Raw genomic sequence first — 16,912 nt, 5'->3', positions numbered from 1 at the left:
TGTTGGCCTTCATAGAAAATAGATGCAGGAGTAGGCCATTCGGCCCTTTGAGCCTGCGTAACAAGAGGAGTTGAGTATAGGAGCAAAGTGGTCCTTCTGCAGTTGTACAGGGCCCTAGTGAGACAGCACCTGGAGTACTGTGTGCAGTTTTGGTCTCCAAATTTGAGGAAGGATATTCTTGCTATTGAGGGCGTGCAGCGTGGGTTTACTAGGTTAATTCCGGAATAGCGGGACTGTCATATCTTGAAAGACTAGAGCGACTAGGCTTGTATACACTGGAATTTAGAAGGATGAGAGGGGATCTTATCGATACATATAAGATTATTAAGGGTTGGACACGTTAGAGGCAGGAAACGTGTTCCCAATGTTGGGGGAGTCCAGAACCAGGGGCCACAGTTTAAGAATAAGGGTAGGCCATTTAGAACGGAGATGAGGAATAACTTTTCAGTCAGAGAGTTGTAAAGCTGTGGAATTCTCTGCCTCAGAGGGCAGTGGAGGCCAATTCTCTGAATGCTTTCAAGAGAGAGCTAGGTAGAGCTCTTAAGGATAGCGGAGTCAGGGGTTATGGGGAGAAGGCAGGAACGGGGTACTGATTGAGAATGATCAGCCATGATCACATTGAATGGTGGTGCTGGCTGGAAGGGCCGAATGGCCTACTCCTGCACCTATTGTCTACCATAATATAAAGCTGTATGTATTCATCTTTTTCTTTAAAAATGAGTGTTAGAAATAACTTTATCTTGTTGCAATATAGTGTTTTCTAAGTTTGCGCATTCTATGTGAAACGTCACGGTGGCACAGCGGTAGAGTTGCTGCCTCACAGCGCCAGAGACTAGGTTCCATGCTGAGCTCAAGTGCTGTATGTGTGGAGTTTGCACGCTCTCTTCCCTGTGACGGCATGGGTTTCCTCCGGGTGCTCCGTTTCCTCCCACGTCCCAAAGATGTGCGTGCTTGTAGGTAAATCGGACCCCAGTGTGTGTGGGGAGTGGATGAGAAAGTGGGGAGACGCAGAACTCGGGGGGGGGAAAGATTATAAGGGAACCTGAGGGTAACATTCTTTTTCACACAAAGGGTGGTGGGTGTATGGAACGAGCTGCCGGAGGAGGGTAGCTGAGGCAGGGACTCTCGCGTTTAAGAAACATTTGGACAGGTACATGGATAGGACAGGTTCAAGAGAGCTATGGGCCAAATGCAGGCAGGTGGGACTAGTGCAGATGGGGCATGTTGGCCAGCATGGGCAAGTTGGGCCGAAGGGCCTGTTTCCATCGAAGACAGACACAAAATGATGGAGTAACTCAGCGGGACAGGCAACATCTCTGGAGAGAAGGAATGGGTGACGTTTCGGGTCGACCATGTTTCAGACCATGTTTCCATGCTGCATGACTCTATAACTAGTGTGAATGGGGGGTCGCTGGTCGGCCGAGACTCGGTGGGCCGAAGGGCCTGTTTACACGCTGTATTTCTAAACTAGAGGTGGCAGTTAACAAAATTGAGTGAGGTGCAATGAGTGACAGATGACAGTTTCTACTCAGTCTAGTTTATTGTCACGTGTACTGAGTGAGGTACAGTGTAAAGCTTTTGTTACGTGCTATCCAGCCAGCAGAAAGACAGTACATGATTACAATCATCCATTTACTGTGTGGTGATACTGTACGTTTGCATGATAAGGGAATAACATTTAGTGATCGTAGTTAAAGTAAGAAATGTTGCTGTAGGAGTAGAGATTTCAGAGTGTGGGCGATTGTAATGTGTGATTGTAGATCTGTGTCTACAATCGGGTTAGTGCGGGTGTCAGGGGTTACGGGGAGAAGGCAGGAGAATGGGGTTAGGAGGGAGAGATAGATCAGCCATGATTGAATGGCGGAGTAGACTCGATGGGCTGAATGGCCTCATTCTATTCTTATAGCTTGTGAACTTGTGAAACTTAACGAATAGTGACGGGTCTGGATAGAGTGGATGTTTCCACCAGTGGGAGAGTCTAGGACTAGAGAGCACAGCCTCCTTCAGGAAGGAGATGAGGAGAAATCTCTTTAATCAGAGGGTGGTGAATCTGTGGGATTCTTTGCCACAGACGGCTGTGGAGGCCACAAGTCAGTGGATGTGTTTAAGGCAGAGATAGATTGTTGATCAGTGCGGGTGTCAAGGATTATGGGAGAAGGCAGGAGAATGGGGTTAGGAGGGAGAGATAGATCAGCCATGATTGAATGGCGGAGTAGACTTGATGAGTCGAATGGCCTGATTCTGCTCCTATCACTTTTGATCTTATTCACAAAATGCTGGAGTAACTCAGCAGGTCAGGCAGCATCTCAGGAGAGAAGGAATGGGTGATGTTTCGGGTCGAGACCCTTCTTCAGACTGATGTCAGGGGGGGCGGGACACAGGAAGGATATAGGTGGAGACAGGAAGATAGAGGGAGAACTGGAAAGGGGGAGGGGAAGAGAGGGACAGAGGAACTATCTAAAGTTGGAGAAGTCAATGTTCATACCACCGGGCTGCAAGCTGCCCAGGCGAAATATGAGGTGCTGTTCCTCCAATTTCTGGTGGGCCTCACTATGGCACTGGAGGAGGCCCATGACAGAAAGGTCAGACTGGGAGTGGGAGGGGGAGTTGAAGTGCTCAGCCACCGGGAGATCAGGTTGGTTAAGGCCGACTGAGTGAAGGTGTTGAGCGAAACGAACCGGCGCCCGCACTTTCTGTGGCTAGTAAACAAATGGTCGCCTGTGTTGGGCCACATTGTGGAAGGTGTCCTGTGTTGGGGGCCATGTTGTTGAAGGTGTCGTGTGTTGGGGGCCACGTTGTGGAAGGGGTCCTGTGTTGGGGCCATGTTGTGGAAGGGGTCCTGTGTTGGGGGCCACGTTGTTGAAGGGGTCCTGTGTTGGGGGCCATGTTGTTGAAGGTGTCGTGTGTTGGGGGCCATGTTGTGGAAGGGGTCCCGTGTTGGGGGCCACGTTGTGGAAGGTGTCGTGTTGGGGGCCATGTTGTGGAAGGGGTCCTGCATTGGAGGCCATGTTGTGGAAGGGGTCCTGTGTTGGGGCCACGTTGTGGAAGGTGTCGTGTTGGGGGCCATGTTGTGGAAGGGGTCCTGTGTTGGGGGCCATGTTGTGGAAGGGGTCCTGTGTTGGGGGCCATGTTGTGGAAGGGGTCCTGTGTTGGGGGCCATGTTGTGGAAGTGGTCCTGCATTGGGGGCCACGTTGTGGAAGGGTCCTGTGTTGGGGGCCATGTTGTGGAAGGGGTCCCATGTTGGGGGCCATGTTGTGGAAGGGGTCCTGTGTTGGGGGCCATATTGTGGAAGGGGTCCCGTGTTGGGGGCCACGTTGTGGAAGGTGTTGTTTTGGGGGCCATGTTGTGGAAGGGGTCGTGTGTTGGGGGCCACGTTGTGGAATGTGTCGTGTTGGGAGCCACGTTGTGGAAGGGGTCCTGTGTTGGGGGCCACGTTGTGGAAGGTGTTGTGTTGGGGGCCACGTTGTGGAAGGGGTCCTGTGTTGGGGGCCATGTTGTGGAAGGGGTCCTGTGTTGGGGGCCATGTTGTGGAAGGTGTTGTGTTGGGGGCCATGTTGTGGAAGGGGTCCCATGTTGGGGGCCATGTTGTGCATGGGGTCCTGTGTTGGGGGCCATGTTGTGGAAGGTGTGTTGGGGGCCATGTTGTGGAAGGGGTCCTGTGTTGGGGGCCATGTTGTGGATGGGGTCCTGTGTTGGGGGCCACGTTGTGGAAGCTGTCCTGTGTTGGGGGCCATGTTGTGGAAGTGGTCCTGCATTGGGGGCCACGTTGTGGAAGGGGTCCTGTGTTGGGGGCCATGTTGTGGAAGCTGTCCTGTGTTGGGGGCCATGTTGTGGAAGTGGTCCTGCATTGGGGGCCACGTTGTGGAAGGGGTCCTGTGTTGGGAGCCATATTGTGGAAGGGGTCCCATGTTGGGGGCCACGTTGTGGAAGGGGTCCTGTGTTGGGGCCATGTTGTGGAAGGGGTCCTGTGTTGGGGGCCATGTTGTGGAAGGTGTCCTGTGTTGGGGGCCATGTTGTGGAAGGGGTCCTGTGTTGGGGGCCATGTTGTGGAAGGGGTCCTGTGTTGGGGGCCATGTTGTGGAAGGGGTCCTGTATTGGGGCCACGTTGTGGAAGGTGTCGTGTTGGGAGCCATGTTGTGGAAGGGTCCTACATTGGGGGCCATGTTGTGGAAGGGGTCCCCTGTTGGGGGCCATGTTGTGGAAGGGGTCCCGTGTTGGGGGCCATGTTGTGGAAGGGGTCCTGTGTTGGGGGCCATGTTGTGGAAGGGGTCCTGTGTTGGGGGCCATGTTGTGGAAGGGGTCCTGTGTTGGGGCCACGTTGTGGAAGGAGTCGTGTTGGGGGCCTATGTTGTGGAAGGGGTCCCGTGTTGGGGGCCATGTTGTGGAAGGGGTCCCATGTTGGGGGCCATGTTGTGGAAGGGGTCCTGTGTTGGGGGCCATGTTGTGGAAGATGTCCTGTGTTGGGGGCCATGTTGTGGAAGGGGTCCTGTGTTGGGGGCCATGTTGTGGAAGGGGTCCTGTGTTGGGGGCCATGTTGTGGAAGGGGTCCTGTGTTGGGGCCACGTTGTGGAAGGTGTCGTGTTGGGGGCCATGTTGTGGAAGGGGTCCTGTGTTGGGGGCCATGTTGTGGAAGGGGTCCCATGTTGGGGGCCATGTTGTGGAAGGGGTCCCGTGTTGGGGGCCATGTTGTGGAAGGGGTCCTGTGTTGGGGGCCATGTTGTGGAAGGGGTCCTGTGTTGGGGGCCATGTTGTGGAAGGGGTCCTGTGTTGGGGCCACGTTGTGGAAGGTGTCGTGTTGGGGGCCATGTTGTGGAAGGGGTCCTGTGTTGGGGGCCATGTTGTGGAAGGGGTCTTGTGTTGGGGGCCATGTTGTGGAAGGGGTCCCATGTTGTGGAAGGGGTCCCGTGTTGGGGGCCATGTTGTGGAAGGGGTCCTGTGTTGGGGGCCATGTTGTGGAAGGGGTCCTGTGTTGGGGGCCATGTTGTGGAAGGGGTCCCATGTTGTGGAAGGGGTCCTTTGTTGGGGGCCATGTTGTGGAAGGTGTCGTGTTGGGGGCCATGTTGTGGAAGGGGTCCCGTGTTGGGGGCCATGTTGTGGAAGGGGTCCCGTGTTGGGGGCCATGTTGTGGAAGGGGTCCTGTGTTGGGGGCCATGTTGTGGAAGATGTCCTGTGTTGGGGGCCATGTTGTGGAAGGGGTCCTGTGTTGGGGGCCATGTTGTGGAAGGGGTCCTGTGTTGGGGGCCATGTTGTGGAAGGGGTCCTGTGTTGGAGCCACGTTGTGGAAGGTGTCGTGTTGGGGGCCATGTTGTGGAAGGGGTCCTGTGTTGGGGGCCATGTTGTGGAAGGGGTCCCGTGTTGGGGGCCATGTTGTGGAAGGGGTCCCATGTTGGGGGCCATGTTGTGGAAGGGGTCCTGTGTTGGGGGCCATGTTGTGGAAGATGTCCTGTGTTGGGGGCCATGTTGTGGAAGGGGTCCTGTGTTGGGGGCCATGTTGTGGAAGGGGTCCTGTGTTGGGGGCCATGTTGTGGAAGGGGTCCTGTGTTGGGGCCACGTTGTGGAAGGTGTCGTGTTGGGGGCCATGTTGTGGAAGGGGTCCTGTGTTGGGGGCCATGTTGTGGAAGGGGTCCCATGTTGGGGGCCATGTTGTGGAAGGGGTCCCGTGTTGGGGGCCATGTTGTGGAAGGGGTCCTGTGTTGGGGGGCCATGTTGTGGAAGGGGTCCTGTGTTGGGGGCCATGTTGTGGAAGGGGTCCTGTGTTGGGGCCACGTTGTGGAAGGTGTCGTGTTGGGGGCCATGTTGTGGAAGGGGTCCTGTGTTGGGGGCCATGTTGTGGAAGGGGTCTTGTGTTGGGGGCCATGTTGTGGAAGGGGTCCTGTGTTGGGGGCCATGTTGTGGAAGGGGTCCCATGTTGTGGGCCATGTTGTGGAAGGGGTCCTGTGTTGGGGGCCATGTTGTGGAAGGGGTCCTGTGTTGGGGGCCATGTTGTGGAAGGGGTCCTGTGTTGGGGGCCATGTTGTGGAAGGGGTCCCATGTTGTGGAAGGGGTCCCGTGTTGGGGGCCATGTTGTGGAAGGGGTCCTGTGTTGGGGGCCATGTTGTGGAAGGGGTCCTGTGTTGGGGGCCATGTTGTGGAAGGGGTCCCATGTTGTGGAAGGGGTCCTTTGTTGGGGGCCATGTTGTGGAAGGTGTCGTGTTGGGGGCCATGTTGTGGAAGGGGTCCCGTGTTGGGGGCCATGTTGTGGAAGGGGTCCCGTGTTGGGGGCCATGTTGTGGAAGGGGTCCTGTGTTGGGGGCCATGTTGTGGAAGGGGTCCCATGTTGGGGGCCATGTTGTGGAAGGGGTCCCGTGTTGGGGGCCATGTTGTGGAAGGGGTCCTGTGTTGGGGGCCATGTTGTGGAAGGGGTCCTGTGTTGGGGGCCATGTTGTGGAAGGGGTCCTGTGTTGGGGCCACGTTGTGGAAGGTGTCGTGTTGGGGGCCATGTTGTGGAAGGGGTCCTGTGTTGGGGGCCACGTTGTGGAAGCTGTCCTGTGTTGGGGGCCATGTTGTGGAAGGGGTCCCGTGTTGGGGCCATGTTGTGGAAGGGGTCCCGTGTTGGGGGCCATGTTGTGGAAGGGGTCCTGTGTTGGGGGCCATGTTGTGGAAGATGTCCTGTGTTGGGGGCCATGTTGTGGAAGGGGTCCTGTGTTGGGGGCCATGTTGTAGAAGGGGTCCTGTGTTGGGGGCCATGTTGTGGAAGGGGTCCTGTGTTGGGGGCCATGTTGTGGAAGGGGTCCTGTGTTGGGGGCCATGTTGTGGAAGGGGTCCTGTGTTGGGGGCCATGTTGTGGAAGGGGTCCCATGTTGTGGGCCATGTTGTGGAAGGGGTCCCGTGTTGGGGGCCATGTTGTGGAAGGGGTCCTGTGTTGGGGGCCATGTTGTGGAAGGGGTCCTGTGTTGGGGGCCATGTTGTGGAAGGGGTCCTGTGTTGGGGGCCATGTTGTGGAAGGGGTCCTGTGTTGGGGGCCATGTTGTGGAAGGGGTCCTGTGTTGGGGGCCATGTTGTGGAAGGGGTCCTGTGTTGGGGGCCATGTTGTGGAAGGGGTCCTGTGTTGGGGGCCATGTTGTGGAAGGGGTCCTGTGTTATGGGCCATGTTGTGGAAGGGGTCCTGTGTTGGGGGCCATGTTGTGGAAGGGGTCCTGTGTTGGGGGCCATGTTGTGTAAGGGGTCCCATGTTGTGGAAGGGGTCCCGTGTTGGGGGCCATGTTGTGGAAGGGGTCCTGTGTTGGGGGCCATGTTGTGGAAGGGGTCCTGTGTTGGGGGCCATGTTGTGGAAGGGGTCCCATGTTGTGGAAGGGGTCCTTTGTTGGGGGCCATGTTGTGGAAGGGGTCCCGTGTTGGGGGCCACGTTGTGGAAGGGGTCCCGTGTTGGGGGCCATGTTGTGGAAGATGTCCTGTGTTGGGGGCCACGTTGTGGAATAGGTCCTGTGTTGGGGGCCATGTTGTGGAAGGGGTCCCATGTTGGGGGCCATGTTGTGGAAGGGGTCCTGTGCTACTGCCCCTGGCTGATCACTCTTTGTCCTTCAGCTTTAGACATCGAAGACATCCAGATGCCGAGGACCAGGTTTGAGGCGAATGAAGGTGATCGTCTCCTCATCCCCTGTTCCTTCAAAGCCGACGAGGATATCCAATCCAACAACCTGCGGCTGGAGTGGGGGGTGATCAACTTGCCGAGCGGGACCTATCGGCCCATCTACCGGGTGGTGGGCTCCATGCTGGAGCCCGTCCCCGAGCCCAACCCCTTCGAAGGGCGCGCCCAGATGTTCATCTCGCTCATCCCCCTCGGCAACTGCTCGCTGGTCCTCCAGCCCACCCTGGCACAAGACTCTGGCCTGTACGAGCTCAGGCTGTACTCTGAGGGAGAGATGACCGTCAATGGGCAGAAGGTGGAGGTCGTGGTGGCCAACGGCAGAGGTGAGACCCCTGGCCAGCTCAGGCAGGGAATGCCCAGTCACGAACCGCTCACTGCAGGCGTGAGCTCAGCGGGCCCCCCAACCCAATCAACGATCGTTCGTTCACCAACACAGGCCTGGCAGGTCGCCGTGAAAGTCTTAGTTGTGCAAACCGCACACAAAGTATGCAAGTCACCACATCTGGGGGGTGACAATCTTACTACGTGTCCATTGTGGACCCAATGGTCCATCTTCATCCCCCCCCCCACACACTGTGTCCCTCTTCCTTCTCCCCCCCACTGTGTCCATCTTCACCCCCCCCCACACTGTGTCCATCTTCACCCCCCCACACTGTGTCCATCTTCACCCCCCCCCCACACAGTGTCCCTCTTCTTCCCCCCCACACTGTGTCCATCTTCACCCCCCCCACCCACTGTGTCCCTCTTCATCCCCCCCCCACTGTGTCCATTTTCACCCCCCCCCACACTGTGTCCATCTTCACCCCCCCCACCCACTGTGTCCCTCTTCATCCCCCACCCACTGTGTCCCTCTTCATCCCCCCCCCACCGTGTCCATCTTCACCCCCCCCACACTGTGTCCATCTTCACCCCCCCCACCCACTGTGTCCCTCTTCATCCCCCCCCCACCGTGTCCATCTTCACCCCCCCCCACCATGTCCATCTTCACCCCCCCCACCCACTGTGTCCATCTTCACCCCCCCCCCCACACCGTGTCCCTCTTCATCCCCCCACCCACTGTGTCCATCTTCACCCCCCCCCCACACTGTGTCCCTCTTCACCCCCCCCCCACACTGTGTCCCTCTTCACCCCCCCCACTATGTCCCTCTTCACCCCCCCCCACTGTGTCCCTCTTCACCCCCCCACACTGTGTCCCCCTTCACCCCCCCCACTGTGTCCCCCTTCACCCCCCCACTATGTCCCTCTTCACCCCCCCCCACTGTGTCCCTCTTCACCCCCCCACACACTGTGTCCCTCTTCACCCCCCCCACTGTGTCCCTCTTCACCCCCACCCACTGTGTCCATCTTCACCCCCCCCACACTGTGTCCCTCTTCACCCCCCCCCACACTGTGTCCCTCTTCACCCCCCCCACTGTGTCCCTCTTCACCCCCACCCACTATGTCCCTCTTCACCCCCCCCACTGTGTCCCTCTTCACCCCCCCCACACTGTGTCCCCCTTCACCCCCCCCCCCACTGTGTCCCCCTTCACCCCCCCCCACTATGTCCCTCTTCACCCCCCCCACTGTGTCCCTCTTCACCCCCCCCACTGTGTCCCTCTTCACCCCCCCCACTGTGTCCCTCTTCACCCCCCCCACTGTGTCCCTCTTCACCCCCCCACACACTGTGTCCCTCTTCACCCCCCCCACTGTGTCCATCTTCACCCTCCCCCACTGTGTCCCTCTTCACCCCCCCCCACTGTGTCCCTCTTCACCCCCCCACTGTGTCCCTCTTCATCCCCCCCCACACTGTGCCCTCTTCATCCCCCCCCCCCACTGTGTCCCTCTTCACCCCCCCCCACACTGTGTCCCTCTTCACCCCCCCCCACTGTGTCCCTCTTCATCCCCCCCCCACACTGTGTCCCTCTTCACCCCCCCCCACACTGTGTCCCTCTTCACCCCCCCCACACTGTGTCCCTCTTCACCCCCCCCCACTGTGTCCCTCTTCACCCCCCCCCACTATGTCCCTCTTCACCCCCCCCACTGTGTCCCTCTTCACCCCCCCACACACTGTGTCCCTCTTCACCCCCCCCACTGTGTCCATCTTCACCCTCCCCCACTGTGTCCCTCTTCACCCCCCCCCACTGTGTCCCTCTTCACCCCCCCACTGTGTCCCTCTTCATCCCCCCCCCCACACTGTGTCCCTCTTCATCCCCCCCCCACTGTGTCCCTCTTCACCCCCCCCCACACTGTGTCCCTCTTCACCCCCCCCCACTGTGTCCCTCTTCACCCCCCCCACTGTGTCCCTCTTCATCCCCCCCCCACTGTGTCCCTCTTCACCCCCCCCCACACTGTGTCCCTCTTCATCCCCCCCCCACTGTGTCCCTCTTCACCCCCCCCCACTGTGTCCCTCTTCATCCCCCCCCCACTGTGTCCCTCTTCACCCCCCCCCCACACTGTGTCCCTCTTCACCCCCCCCCACTGTGTCCCTCTTCACCCCCCCCCCACTGTGTCCCTCTTCATCCCCCCCCACACTGTGTCCCTCTTCACCCCCCCCCCACTGTGTCCCTCTTCATCCCCCCCCCCCACTGTGTCCCTCTTCCCTCTCTCATCCTTTGCATCCTCGACCAAGGATTCCGCCGCACCCTCTCTCGCTGCCCCCCCCCCCCCCCTCCACGTGAATCCTCCTGCTCTACCGCCAGGTTTTCACCCTTTGATCTCTCATTTTCACACCTAACCCTTCCATATCTCCTGTTGGTTGGCAGACATTAAACCCTGACTGTGAATGATCACATTGAATGGCGGTGCTGGCTCGAAGGGCCGAATGGCCTCCTCCTGCACCTATTGCCTATTGTCATGTCTAGTCTATCTCTTCCTTGACTCTCAGTCTGAAGAAGGGTCTCGACCCGAAACGCCACCCATTCCTTCTCTCCACAGATGCTGCCTGACCCACTGAGTTACTCCAGCATTTTGTAGCTGTCTCCAGTGTTAAACCAGCGTCTGCAGTTCCTTTCTACACAGATGTCACTTTGACATATTTCATATGGCAGGTTACAACCCAGATGTGAGACGGTCGACCACATCTGGTAGAGAATACCCAATCATGAACCACTCCAGATGTTAACTCAGAGTCCTACTATATGGAAACAGACCCAGCGGCCCAACTAATGTACGTCAACCAACATGTTCCAGCTACACTAGTCCCACCTGCCCGCCCGAGCTTGGTCCATATCCCTCCAAACCCATCCTATCCATGTACCCGTCTAACTGTTCTTAAACGTTGGGATAGTCCCAGCCTGGACTACCTCCTCTGGCAGCTTGTTCCATACACCCACCACCCTCTGGCAGCTTGTTCCATACACCCCCCACCCTCTGGCAGCTTGTTCCATACACCCACCACCCTCTGGCAGCTCGTTCCATACACCCCCCACCCTCTGGCAGCTCGTTCCATACACCCACCACCCTCTGGCAGCTCGTTCCATACACCCCCCACCCTCTGGCAGCTTGTTCCATACACCCACCACCCTCTGGCAGCTTGTTCCATACACCCACCACCCTCTGGCAGCTTGTTCCATACACCCACCACCCTCTGGCAGCTTGTTCCATACACCCCCCACCCTCTGGCAGCTTGTTCCATACACCCCCCACCCTCTGGCAGCTTGTTCCATACACCCACCACCCTCTGGCAGCTTGTTCCATACACCCACCACCCTCTGGCAGCTTGTTCCATACACCCACCACCCTCTGGCAGCTTGTTCCATACACCCCCCACCCTCTGGCAGCTCGTTCCATACACCCACCACCCTCTGGCAGCTCGTTCCATACACCCACCACCCTCTGGCAGCTTGTTCCATACACCCACCACCCTCTGGCAGCTTGTTCCATACACCCCCCACCCTCTGGCAGCTTGTTCCATACACCCCCCACCCTCTGGCAGCTTGTTCCATACACCCCCCACCCTCTGGCAGCTCGTTCCATACACCCCCCACCCTCTGGCAGCTCGTTCCATACACCCACCACCCTCTGGCAGCTCGTTCCATACACCCACCACCCTCTGGCAGCTTGTTCCATACACCCACCACCCTCTGGCAGCTTGTTCCATACACCCACCACCCTCTGGCAGCTTGTTCCATACACCCCCCACCCTCTGGCAGCTTGTTCCATACACCCCCCACCCTCTGGCAGCTTGTTCCATACACCCCCCACCCTCTGGCAGCTTGTTCCATACACCCACCACCCTCTGGCAGCTTGTTCCATACACCCACCACCCTCTGGCAGCTTGTTCCATACACCCCCCACCCTCTGGCAGCTTGTTCCATACACCCCCCACCCTCTGGCAGCTTGTTCCATACACCCACCACCCTCTGGCAGCTTGTTCCATACACCCCCCACCCTCTGGCAGCTTGTTCCATACACCCCCCACCCTCTGGCAGCTTGTTCCATACACCCACCACCCTCTGGCAGCTTGTTCCATACACCCACCACCCTCTGGCAGCTTGTTCCATACACCCCCCCACCCTCTGGCAGCTTGTTCCATACACCCCCCACCCTCTGGCAGCTTGTTCCATACACCCCCCACCCTCTGGCAGCTTGTTCCATACACCCCCCACCCTCTGGCAGCTTGTTCCATACACCCACCACCCTCTGGCAGCTTGTTCCATACACCCACCACCCTCTGGCAGCTTGTTCCATACACCCACCACCCTCTGGCAGCTTGTTCCATACACCCACCACCCTCTGGCAGCTTGTTCCATACACCCCCCACCCTCTGGCAGCTTGTTCCATACACCCCCCACCCTCTGGCAGCTTGTTCCATACACCCCCCACCCTCTGGCAGCTCGTTCCATACACCCCCCACCCTCTGGCAGCTTGTTCCATACACCCACCACCCTCTGGCAGCTTGTTCCATACACCCACCACCCTCTGGCAGCTTGTTCCATACACCCACCACCCTCTGGCAGCTTGTTCCATACACCCACCACCCTCTGGCAGCTTGTTCCATACACCCCCCACCCTCTGGCAGCTTGTTCCATACACCCCCCACCCTCTGGCAGCTTGTTCCATACACCCACCACCCTCTGGCAGCTCGTTCCATACACCCCCCACCCTCTGGCAGCTTGTTCCATACACCCCCCACCCTCTGGCAGCTTGTTCCATACACCCCCCACCCTCTGGCAGTTTGTTCCATACACCCCCCACCCTCTGGCAGCTTGTTCCATACACCCCCCACCCTCTGGCAGCTTGTTCCATACACCCCCCACCCTCTGGCAGCTTGTTCCATACACCCCCCACCCTCTGGCAGCTTGTTCCATACACCCCCCACCCTCTGGCAGCTTGTTCCATACACCCACCACCCTCTGGCAGCTTGTTCCATACACCCCCCACCCTCTGGCAGCTTGTTCCATACACCCACCACCCTCTGGCAGCTTGTTCCATACACCCACCACCCTCTGGCAGCTTGTTCCATACACCCCCCACCCTCTGGCAGCTTGTTCCATACACCCACCACCCTCTGGCAGCTTGTTCCATACACCCCCCACCCTCTGGCAGCTTGTTCCATACACCCACCACCCTCTGGCAGCTTGTTCCATACACCCCCCACCCTCTGGCAGCTTGTTCCATACACCCCCCACCCTCTGGCAGCTTGTTCCATACACCCCCCACCCTCTGGCAGCTTGTTCCATACACCCCCCACCCTCTGGCAGCTTGTTCCATACACCCACCACCCTCTGGCAGCTTGTTCCATACACCCCCCACCCTCTGGCAGCTTGTTCCATACACCCCCCCACCCTCTGGCAGCTTGTTCCATACACCCCCCACCCTCTGTGTGAAAGACGTGTGTAGGAAGGGATTGCAGATGCTGCTTTAAACCGAAGATAGACACAAAAAGATGAAGAAGGGTCTCGACCCGAAACGTCACCCATTCCTTCTCTCCAGACATGCTGCCTGTCCCGCTGAGTTACTCCAGCATTTGAATGGATGGATGAAATGCGGCACGGTGGCGCAGCGGTAGAGTTGCTGCCTTACAGCGAATGCAGCGCCGGAGACTCGGGTTCGATCCCTACTACGGGCGCCGTCTGTACGGAGTTTGTACGTTCTCCCCGTGACCTGCGTGGGTTTTCTCCCACACTCCAAAGACGTGCAGGTTTGTAGGTTAATTAGCTGGGTAAAAGTTTTTAAAAAAGCGTTGTCCATAGTGGGTGTAGGATAGTGTTAGTGTGCGGGGATCGCTGGGCGGCACGGACCCGGTGGGCCGAAGGGCCTGTTTCCACGCTGTATCTCAAAATGTACATCTAAAAAAATCTAAATGAATGAATAAGTTTATTGGCCAAGTATGTGCAGATACAAGGAATGTGCCTTGGTGCTCCGCTCACAAGTAACAACACAAACATACAGTTAACAATTAAGAATAAAGCATAAACACATCAAAACAACAAGGATACAACATTACGGTCTAAACATGTGGGTGGAAATAAACCAGAGCAAAAGACAACACACTTTGTGTCCACCCTGTGTGTGAACAAGGGGCGATGCTGATGTTTTATAACCAGTGTTGTCTTTGCCTGTCCATGCAGATACTTCTCCAGCTTCACCTAAAGTATCGAAGAAGTCCATGCTGCCCACGAAGAGTAGGTCAGAGGAGTTGGTTAACTTGGAGCAGCCCTGCAGTGACATGGCCAACTTTGACCGGCGCCTGATGTCCTTAACTCAGGGGATCAAATCTGTGTCCACAAAGACTGGCGTGTCCACTCTAGGCCTCGAGATCATAGCAGGAGTGGTCACTGGCATCCTGCTCCTGGGCACTGTGGCCGGGGTGGTGCTGTGGTACGTGCCAGCCCCTCCCCACCCTCACCCTACCCCTCCCCACCCCACCCTCACCCCCACCCACCCAGCTCCTGGGCACTGTGGCCGGGGTGGTGCTGTGGTACGTACAACCCCACCCCACCCTCACCCTACCCCTCACCACCCTCACCCCACCCACCCCACCCCAAACTCACCCCTCCCCACCCTCACCTACCCTCACCCACCCCCCACCCACCCAGCTCCTGGGCACTGTGGCCGGGGTGGTGCTGTGGTATGTGCCAGCCCCTCCCCACCCTCACCCTACCCCTCCCCACCCACCCTCACCCCACCCCTCACCCCACCCTCACCCCAACCCTCACCCCCACCCACCCAGCTCCTGGGCACTGTGGCCGGGGTGGTGCTGTGGTACGTACAACCCCACCCCACCCTCACCCACCCCCAACGAGCTGCCGGAGGAGGTAGTTGAGGCTGGGACTATCCCATCCTTTAAAAAACAGTTAGACAATAGACAATAGGTGCAGGAGGAGGCCATTCGGCCCTTTGAGCCAGCACCGCCATTCAATGTGATCATGGCTGATCATTCTCAATCAGTACCCCGTTCCTGCCTTCTCCCCATACCCCCCTGACTCCGCTATCCTTAAGAGCTCTATCTAGCTCTCTCTTGAATGCATTCAGAGAATTGGCCTCCACTGCCTTCTGAGGCAGAGAATTCCACAGATTCACAACTCTGACTGAAAAAGTTTTTCCTCGTCTCAGTTCCAAATGGCCGACCCCTTATTCTTAAACTGTGGCCCCTTAGACAGGTTAGACAGGTTAGACATGGATAGGACGGGTTTGGTGGGATATTGTCCAAGCGCAGGCAGATGGGACTAGTCTAGCTGGGACATTGTTGGCCGGTGTGGGTGAGTTGGGCTTGTTTCCACACTATCACTCTATGACTTTGCTGGCTTTATCTTGCACCATCTGTATGACTGTTTCACCACTAGGGTTGCCAACTGACCCGTATTATCCGGGACATCCCGTATTTTGGTGCTAAATCAGCTTGTCCCGTACGGGACCGCACTTGTCCCGTATTAGTAGGGTTGCCAACTTCCTGCCAACTACGAGGGAAAACTTCTTCAGTCAGAGAGTTGCGAATCTGTGGAATTCTCTTCCTCAGAAGGCAGTGGAGGCCAATTCTCTGAATGCATTCAAGAGAGAGCTAGATAGAGCTCTAAAGGATAGCGGAGTCAGGGGGTATGGGGAGAAGGCAGGAACGGGGTACTGATTGAGAATGATCAGCCATGATCACGTTGAATGGCGGTGCGTACAGGCTCGAAGGGCCGAATGGCCTCCTCCTACACCTATTGTCTATTGTCTATTCCTCACTCCCAAATGCGGGGCAAAGGGTGACGTTACTGCCCCGCGTGACCTCACCCAGCCAGCGGCCACGTGCTCTCGGTTCTGCCATTGGTGGAGTGGGAGCACGTGGCCACTGGCTGGGTGAGGGGGGCGCGGGGCGGTGACGCCACCCTTTGTCCCGTATTTGGGGGTGAGGAAGTTGGCCACCCCTGGTCTCACGGGACCACAGTGGCCTCGTTGCCATGGAAGCCGAGAGGTTGACGTCCAATCTCCCGTGTGCTTGCAGCTGCAGCTACCACAGGGGACTGAAGAGCAAGAAGTTGGACAAGTCCAAGTCCCAGTCCCACCACAAGGCCAAGCGACATCGTCACCGATCCCACCGCCGCCCCTCGCGCGGGGACGAGCCCGAGGAATCGCAGGAGGAGGAGGTGTTGAAGATCCACACGCCCGACCCCACCACCTCCAGCTCCCCGATGGAGCCCGCCGGCTACCAGATGGCATCTGACACCAACTCCACCTTGTTCGGCTTTGACATGGCCAATAGTAATTAGCGGGAGGGCTGCGGACTCTTGGGCCAACATTGGTGACACAGGCACGCTCTGGTGGGGCTGGTCAGTTGTCAGGCAGGTGAGACCACAACCCCACACTCCCACCTCCCCTCCGCCCACTCACCTGCCACACACACCTCACCCGACCTCCCACTCACCTGCCACACACCTCACCCAACCTCCCACTCACCTGCCACACACCTCACCTGACCTCCCACTCACCTGCCACACACCTCACCTGACCTCCCCTCTTCCCACTCACCTGCCACACACACCTCACCCAACCTCCCACTCACCTGCCACACACCTCACCCGACCTCCCCTCCGCCGACTCACCTGCCACACACCTCACCTGACCTCCCCTCTTCCCACTCACCTGCCACACACCTCACCTGACCTCCCCTCTTCCCACTCACCTGCCACACACACCTCACCCAACCTCCCACTCACCTGCCACACACCTCACCCGACCTCCCACTCACCTGCCACACACCTCACCTGACCTCCCCTCTTCCCACTCACCTGCCACACACCTCTCCCAACCTCCCACTCACCTGCCACACACCTCACCCAACCAACTGTTGGGCTGTACACATTTTTACAAAATAAAGAAAT

The 16,912-nt window shown here is 58.0% G+C and overlaps 2 protein-coding genes across 2 annotated transcripts in view; one reads left to right on the top strand and one right to left on the bottom strand.

The window, feature by feature from the left end:
* The window catches only part of pus1 (pseudouridine synthase 1), an 18,613-nt gene extending 14,449 nt beyond the window's left edge, over positions 1–4,164 (bottom strand). The window contains exons 1-2 of the mRNA XM_078421831.1: positions 4,153–4,164; positions 3,315–3,478 (exon numbers count right to left, since the gene is read on the bottom strand). Coding sequence (XP_078277957.1) covers positions 3,315–3,478; positions 4,153–4,164 — 176 coding nt within the window. The remainder of the gene's footprint in view (positions 1–3,314; positions 3,479–4,152) is intronic.
* The window catches only part of LOC144605944 (uncharacterized), a 20,700-nt gene extending 3,788 nt beyond the window's left edge, over positions 1–16,912 (top strand). The window contains exons 2-4 of the mRNA XM_078421641.1: positions 7,565–7,951; positions 14,180–14,429; positions 16,036–16,912. Coding sequence (XP_078277767.1) covers positions 7,588–7,951; positions 14,180–14,429; positions 16,036–16,300 — 879 coding nt within the window. The 5' untranslated portion in view covers positions 7,565–7,587 and the 3' untranslated portion in view covers positions 16,301–16,912. The remainder of the gene's footprint in view (positions 1–7,564; positions 7,952–14,179; positions 14,430–16,035) is intronic.

This window comes from Rhinoraja longicauda, chromosome 25 (assembly GCF_053455715.1).
Source record: "Rhinoraja longicauda isolate Sanriku21f chromosome 25, sRhiLon1.1, whole genome shotgun sequence".
Taxonomy (NCBI): domain Eukaryota; kingdom Metazoa; phylum Chordata; class Chondrichthyes; order Rajiformes; family Arhynchobatidae; genus Rhinoraja; species Rhinoraja longicauda.
This window is presented reverse-complemented; position numbering and strand designations above follow the sequence as displayed.